Here is an 8,183-nt window from a genome sequence, read left to right as displayed (position 1 = left end):
TTATTTTTTTTTCGAAGTCGAAGATGAAATTACAAATTTTCCCGGTCAATCTCAACATGAAGTCGTTCGATTCAATGCCATGCCCATTCAATTTCAAGTGAATTGGAACGCTGACTTCATCTTCATTCAATCGTCGTTCTCTCGACCCAAAAAAATTAATTGTACAAGAGGTTGATCAAGAACTCAATTTGATCGATTGACAAAGATTTTTCCACGTCACAGGTGTGCATTGCATTCAAATTCGTTCCTGTCGAGGGCATAAATCCTGGATTTGGGGTTTGGGTGCAGCCATATGGTTGCGAGGGTGTAGCTTGGCTGGTTGTCAAGTTGAGCTAATCCAATTACGTACTTAGACGCTGTAACAGTGCAGTGAAATTCGTGAACCCTCAAAAACATGGCCTTTTGAACGTTGTGTTTCTCAGAAATAATTATGCTCAGTATGATTAAAATGTTAAATTATAACGGAAGAAGAAATTCTAAACTTCATGTCAGTGAAAAAAATCGCCGTCATCGATGCCGAACCTCAATACTGGTTACTTGTAAAGCAGACTTTCAAGTCTAGAAGAAATCGTTTGAAAACGTCCCCATATCTATGTATTTATATCAATTTCTAGTGTCACAGGTTTATCTCAAGCTTTGTCTGAGGACCTATGTCGGTTCGTTGTTAAATGACGGAACTTTGCTCAGAATAAAAATCGCACAGATAGCAGAAATTAAAGTTGGTCCTTTCCTCTATGAATTCAATTTGTTATTATTTCATCAACACATCATAAATCGTCAATGTCAACAGTGATTGGTCAAAAATCAATTATAAAAGAATCATCAAAAATCCAAATATCAACGTGTGACTTTTCAGTGGTGTAACGTTTCAAACAACAATGCAATCCAAACAATGGGGAAAAAAACAAACAATTGCAACAAAAGTTAATTGGGAAGACCAAAAAATATCAAAGGATGTGAAAACAATTTACCAAAATCTCAGATCATGTGAATCCAAGGAAACAAATTTTGCAAAGTATTCAAAGTCAACAAACCTCAATTTTTTGTGAAAGTCAAAAGTCAACAAGTATGCATAGGTTCAGCATGAATTAATACAACAAGCTCAATGAAGTCAAACCACTGAAACATCAACACAAAGAATAGCAAACATCAATGAATACATCAATAATATACAACAAGGAATTTTATACAATAGTATAATTATAAGATCTTAGCTGGGTTCAAGCGTTGCGTTGGAACTCGTCTTGATTTGCCGATGCGGTGTCGTACTCGGATGGGGTCCGTGTAAAGTAGCAGCGTCCAGGCGAAGTCCAGCGAACAGTGGTCCAGACGGAGAGGGGTGGTGGTGAGAAGCAGGAACAGGCTGGGCGAAGAATCGAACCGGGTCGACTCCTCAAAGCGTGACCTAGGGACTCCGTGTTCTGTATCAACAAAAGCACGTGGCAAATTGATGCAAGAAGGAGTTAGGAACGTCTCTCACGAGAAAATGACTTATGGGAAGTCCGCACTCGTTCCTAGGCTAACTTATTAAAAAGTGCAAAGGGTAGCACTCTAAGATATTCTCGCATCGAGGTCTTCTTCGCTTCTTATTTAGAACCAACTTTGTATTAAATTACTAACTACAAAAAACATTAAAAACTGAGATAGGATAAAGTAAACAAAAATACTCTAACAACTAATAAAACTGAAAGTTTGATGATGTTCACCCAGAACATTATTCTAAATCAGAAACAAGTTCGGAACAAGGAAGTGTTTTGTACATGTGCATGCTTGAAACATGAGATTTAGTCATGTGGGGGACAAAGGGCATGATTGCTCACATATTCTCAACCGCAACTGGTCGTAAGACACACTAACTTAACTGAATGGGATGCGTGAAAAACCTTAAACCAGTGATCATCTCGAACTAAAGACAAATATGATGTAAAGGGACTCAAAAACAAATCCTAGACCGAATGGGACTTACACGCACGTATTTTGTACATGTGTGTACACAGAGAAAATAAAAGTTTCACAGCTGCTCCTGATCACTTGGACATGATGCACTCAATGTTTTAGCCAAAAAGACGGTACTGTGCGTGTGGGTACTGACCTTACTCAAGGACACCTAGGGGTACAATTACACAAGACACTCATTCCCGTGTCCGTGGTAACAGACTAGCAAGAAATAGCACAGGTGGTTAAGATCAGAACAGAATCAATGGGACACAATGAACGAGGGATGGCAATAAACGGCCTCATCAAGAGTTTGCTTCAAAATCATGGAACTGAAAACACTTCAACATAAGATTACAAGGAAATATAGAATACACAAATAACACTTGAAGCTAAAATGCAGAATTATCAAGTACAAGTTATATACAACTATCTAACTGACCGAGCCAGTTATTCTGAAATCAGGCAAGGATTCGGGTTACATGAAAAGTGGTCAAAACCTTACGATCAATTCAGTGATAAAAAACCCACATCGTATAACGGTAACGATAAGAATTGGAAAGTGAATAAAAGGATTATAGAGCAAATATCTACACTACAATAGAGATACAGCATACATAGTGAATCAAAATTTGGCAATCAGATTATCATTGGCTGCAACTCATGCTGGATGTGAAGCTGTCGAAATTATCCATAGGCGGGACAATTCTTATGCTATTTCAATCATCAAAATTATATACAAGTAAATTATACAGAAATAAGAGAAACATCGGCTTACCTGTATCAACAAAAGCACGTGGCAAATTGATGCAAGAAGGAGTTAGGAACGTCTCTCACGAGAAAATGACTTATGGAAAGTCCGCACTCGTTCCTAGGCTAACTTATCAAAAGTGCAAAGGGTAGCACTCTAAGATATTCTCGCATCGAGGTCTTCTTCGCTTCTGAAGAATTGAGGTGGAGCAGGGGTTCAACCCATGCTGATCACGCGCTCGGACAGGTTTGGGAAAACTTTCCAATTGGTCAAATAGCTAAAATAATGATATCATCTTCGGAAAAGCCAATCAGAAAAGGAGTAGTGGGCTAACATTCTTGAGGGAACGTGGCCAGCTTGGGATTGACCAATCTGGTCCTCCTTTTATGACTTAATGGTCAGCGTGATCGAACTTCCTTGAATTGAAACAATGGAAACTGCGAACTTTGGAAGGAAAAACTTAGATTCGTGGAGTGACGCAATGTCTAAGATGTCCTTCTGAACAGGACGTGGTCAGCGCGGAGGAGGCCCGCTTACTAAGAATTCCAACCACACACCGTGGGAATGGGACAAACAACTTGTCGGACCAAATTTTTAAAATGGTCCCAAATTTAACAGGGTCCGACACTAGGAATTTACGAAAGTTATTATTTCACGAGTAGTTGAACACTTATATCATCTAAGTATAATCCGAATTTCAGCTTAATCTGTTGGTGCTAACGCTTGTGTTACAGCTCAAAATATATGTCTAAGGACAATCTCGACGAGGATTTTTTCGACCCAACCCACTTGCATGGTTTTCATAGCGCCGTAGGCGCTACGGCTGACCAATTTCGGTCTGGCATGACACAATAACGGCGGGTATATTAGCATATTCATTAGCGTCACATGGTCTCTGTATCGACCAATGGAAGCCGGCAAAAAGGGTGATATTTATCAATTAATAACTCGTGAAGGAGGCTTTTATGCAAATTTTTACTGCACACCATAGTGGGTTGTAACCTCATTAATATTTGTGAGGCTTGAAAAGATTAAAAGACATTGCTAACGCCAGTGTTACAGCTTTCAAATACGCACGTGGCCAGGCCTTGTTTTCCAATTTCAACGAAAAGTAAAGAACATATCAAAACGATTTTAGCACATGCTTGGATCATTATAAGGGAAATAAACCCTGAAAGTCGCATGAAGATACGGTCTTCCAAACGGGAGAAATTAATTTTCAAAGATTTCGCCCGCCAACGTGAACATGTGTGTGTACATGTAGTTTCATTCAAAATAAAGTGTTACGTAATCTTTAGAAATCGCCCTTCGCAACCACATGGCTGGGGGGGGGGGGGGGGTATTAATCCCCCCCCCCCCCGCCGATTTGTGAGGTTTTCTTTTATAGTTATCAAAAACGGAGAACAAACATTACCGTATATACAAAAGCATTGAATGCACCGTTTTGGTGATAAGGGAAGTTAGCATACAACTTATAAGATACATATTTGTATCTTGAACAGCGCCCCTATAGTCTCATGTGGCCTCCACGCCTTTAAAATGTTCGCTTTTCTTGCTGCAGATTGTTTTGTCAGTAGGCCTATATAGTCATGACTTTTCATTTCGCAGCTTTTTGTATTCGTTCAAATCACGGTGAGCCTGAACGTTTTGCAATTTATTTGCACGATCACATTCGATGAAGAAAACATGAAGCAAGTTTATTGAAATATATACAAAATAACTAACAAGCGCGACAAAACACTCATTACTAAAATACCTCTTTTCTACATAATGAGGGTGTTAATATTCAGGTTTGGCAAGTGTTGCAAAACGCGGCTTAAATTATTACCCTTGTGTACCCACCGTGTGGCAGCCCATACAAAATGGTGCCTCATAATATCAAACAAAAGAAAGGTAAACGTCATGGAGTTATCATAAATATTACTCCGTAAACGTCTGCTTTACTTCTTTACGCGCGTGTTTTTTTATGAATCATCTTGAATACAAGTCGGTGTACATGCTCCACACGTTCGTCTTTTCATTAGGTGCCTCGGGCAGTTTCTCAGCCAGCTGTTGCACCTTTCGTAAGAAGCCAGATCCGCGCTACCCGATGGAGACCCGCTGGTTCCCGCAAGTGAACGATTCCTCCTGCAGTGAATGTCGACAATTACATCTCTTGCAGAGGATACCAGCTGACTCGTCCTATCCCGAGGATTTCTACAAACCACCTTCGAAAACAGATACAAAAGGTTTTTGATTTCTGCTGTAAATAGACTTCACTCAAGTCGGATTTATTTCGATATTCATAACACCGGTTGCCATCACAACCAGCCCTAAATTCATCACCAGAGTATCATCAAGTGTTGTGTAAAGGGCCCACTAAAACACCGACTTATGCCAAGTCTATATGCTATATAAGAAGCCAAAACAGAAGACTGATCAACTGTCTTCGAGCTTTATAATTATGGAGATAAGAAATGCAAGTAGATCCTTATTTTTTTGTTTGGCCTAAGTCAAAAATGTTACTCATTCAATGTGTCAGTGAGAAAAACAAAGAGGACTTTAGGCTGGCCGGCTTGCGAATTTTCTTTTCCCAAACTACATCCACATACATGGTAGATTAGCGCCCTCAACGATACTTTTATGATACGTAGGCAGGTATATAAAAAATCCCCCCCCCAGGATTTGACGTGTAGTGCGATAGCTAGCTCAGTCGATAGAGTCGTGATTTTGCACCGCAGGGTTGTGGGTTCGAGTCACCGTAACTGTTCCCCCTAATTTTTTTTCTTTTCTAATCTGAGGCTTAATTCGGAGGATTTTTTTAAGGGAATTAAAGTCCGAATTTCATTAGGTTCGAATTCATTTCTTTTTGACTAAATTTATGATTTCTTCTCATGTTTTCAGAAAAGTGAAGTCCAAAAAGCCATAGCGTACACCCATAATATGCGGAAGTCGTTTGAGAAAAACAATTCGCAGCCCTCCTGGAACCAACAAAAATGAAATCAAGGAAATAGGCCTGAGCACTAACTCTATTTTCATGTTGAAAATGAAGTCTTTTGTTTTCAAACCATGCAACCTTATCTTCTTCGCATTGGATTTTTTTTTTACTTGAGAACGTTGACCCGACCCATCTTTAGTCGTTTGGGTTGAGAAGTTTGTCTCCATGATTTCCGATTTTATCTCAGATCATTTTTTTTTGCTCCACAGCTTGTGCCGATCCATTAGGAATGGAGAATGGAGACATTCCTACGGACAATCTGTTTGTCTCTGATGCAGGTCCTCCCGACTACGACAAATGGAAGGCTCGGCTGAATTATCCGGGTAAACTTACATCTGTGACGTAATCAAATCACTGCTAAGCTATAGTATATTCCAACACAACACAGCAAAACAAGACTAACCCAGCCCATACAATCAATCCACCCAGCACAATCCAGTCCAGCCCAGTCCAGCCCAGCCCAGCCCAGCCCGGCCCAGCCCAGCCCAGCCCATGCAGCCCATCCCAACCCAACCCAACCCAACCCAACCCAACCCAACCCAACCCAACCCAACCCAACTCAACCCAACCCAACCCAACCCAACCCAACCCAACCCAACCCAGCCCAGCCCGCCACCCCAACACAACACAACCAAACCAAAAACACAACCCAACACATGCCAACGCAACCCAACCCAACACAACCCAAATTTAGCCAATAATTAGCCTCCCTTTTGCCTATTAGCTGCCTGGTGTGCAAGGCCCGTAGATACAAACCAATGGATCCGTGTCGACTTAGGCAAATCAACTACAGTGACAGGACTCATCACACAAGGAAGGTCCTACAGTGATGTCTGGACCAAGACATACAAAGTCAAGTACAGCTCAGATAACGCGGCCTGGGCCTATGTCACTGACAAAACCGGCAACCCAAAAGTGGTAAGCTGTGGGAATGTATTCATACCACCCTTTTTGTAATCAAAGTGATCGCTTTTGATTTTCATGCGAGATTTATTTTCTTCTAGTGCTCCAGAATGCTCCAGAATGACTTTCTCTACAGCGTTATTAAAATAGTTCTGACAGGGTAAATTTGGAGTCAAAAGCTGTAACTTTAGCAATAATTTGACCCATTCCCCCTTCTTTCTCAGGGTCTAATTCGGACTTTCTTTTTGGTGAACCCGATTATTATATAGTTTCCAGGAAACACGGATGATGACTCTCAAGTAACTGTCTATTTCCCGGCGCCTCTGCACACTCGCTTCATCCAAATTGAACCTCAGTCTTGGACAAGGTATATCTGCATTCGCTTTGAGCTGCTTGGTTGTAAAGGTAAGATTGTCAACTCCTTTTAACGTTTCTAAACGTTTTTTAAACGTTTCTAAACGTTTCTAAACGTTGCTTTACATAATATGTCTGATTTAACTGTCGGAAAGATCCGTATCGAACGCTTATGAATTAAGTTTAGTATGAAACACATATAGCAACTATTAAAGTTCTTTTGCACCCTTTTGTTGTTGTCATTGTTAATTCAAAACATCTTCCGCCATTTCAAAAAGATTCCTCTCTCTTTCTAAATTCCTTCCTCTCCAAAAGAGTAAGACTGCATGGCCAGGGAGCGCTGAGTGGTTCAGGCATAAGATGCCAGAGCGAAGGGGACAAGGTTGAAGACGTGCCCTTAATTAATTCACTATGAGTTTTTTTGTGTGGAACTTTTATTGGATATTAAATTTTGTGCAGCGTGTATATTGTAATCATGCTAAAGTAGTAAAGATAAAGTAACGTGAACATGTGTAAATTGTTTTGCATGACAGTTTTAATGTGAGTAAAAAAAGAAAAAGGGTGAGTAAAAAAGAAAATGTCCAAGTTAGAAAACATGTCAAACTACACATTTGCGTTTGTCGAGTTACAAACGCAGGGTGATCGGCCCGGGCTCGAAATTAACTATTCATGTGACATTTTCCAGTTAAGTTGTGAATATTTCAATGTCAGAACAGAAGTAATAAGAATCACGAAATTCAGCCTTTCCAGTTGAACCATTTCTTTTAATTTGAAAATGTAATGCATTTTTCGGGGTTTGATAAATTTCATACACAGTTTACAGTCTACACCTTATTTCCGGTTTGCAAACATCATCCGTTACGATGTGCAAATTAAATATTGATTTAGTTCAACATAATCAACCCTAATTCCGAGTGGTGCATATTACTATGGCGTCATGATGGCGTCACCACTAGCCACTAGCAGAATTTGACAAGATAGTTTGAACTAGGCCTATATCTTTTGAATTAAGTAGAGTATCGTGTTCGCATAATTATCGTATTTTTCGTGAAGTGTTATGCGGTGCCTTGAGCAACATTTCTAATTTCTGGGCATAAAAACCGTGGCTTGACGGCCTCCAATTCCGGTGTTACCGGAAGTGCAATCAAAACTGAATATTACTCGAAACCAATAGCATTTTACCACAGACATATAAATTATGGAAGTGTTTAGTGAGGAATGCAAACCATAAAAACACCATAATGACGTCATCACCCAAAAGGG

The 8,183-nt window shown here is 40.1% G+C and overlaps 1 protein-coding gene across 1 annotated transcript; it reads left to right on the top strand.

Moving 5' to 3' along the window:
- Positions 1–4,682: 4,682 nt before the first annotated feature.
- On the top strand, positions 4,683–6,994 carry LOC119741423 (retinoschisin-like). The gene is made up of 4 exons (XM_038217168.1): positions 4,683–4,914; positions 5,873–5,986; positions 6,388–6,581; positions 6,836–6,994. Exons 1-4 carry the CDS (start codon positions 4,683–4,685, stop codon positions 6,992–6,994), a joined length of 699 nt encoding a protein of 232 aa, XP_038073096.1.
- The last annotated feature ends 1,189 nt before the right edge of the window (positions 6,995–8,183 follow it).

This window comes from Patiria miniata, unplaced genomic scaffold, assembly GCF_015706575.1.
Source record: "Patiria miniata isolate m_02_andy unplaced genomic scaffold, ASM1570657v1 HiC_scaffold_5, whole genome shotgun sequence".
In the NCBI taxonomy this organism is placed as follows: Eukaryota; Metazoa; Echinodermata; class Asteroidea; order Valvatida; family Asterinidae; genus Patiria; species Patiria miniata.
This window is presented reverse-complemented; position numbering and strand designations above follow the sequence as displayed.

Coding starts and splice junctions, on each gene's coding strand:
- LOC119741423 (XM_038217168.1), top strand. CDS start 4,683: ATGCTCCACACGTTCGTCTTTTCATTAGGTGCCTCGGGCAGTTTCTCA. Junction 5,987..6,387: donor GGCTCGGCTGAATTATCCGG/GTAAACTTACAT, acceptor TTTGCCTATTAG/CTGCCTGGTGTGCAAGGCCC. Junction 6,582..6,835: donor AAACCGGCAACCCAAAAGTG/GTAAGCTGTGGG, acceptor ATTATTATATAG/TTTCCAGGAAACACGGATGA.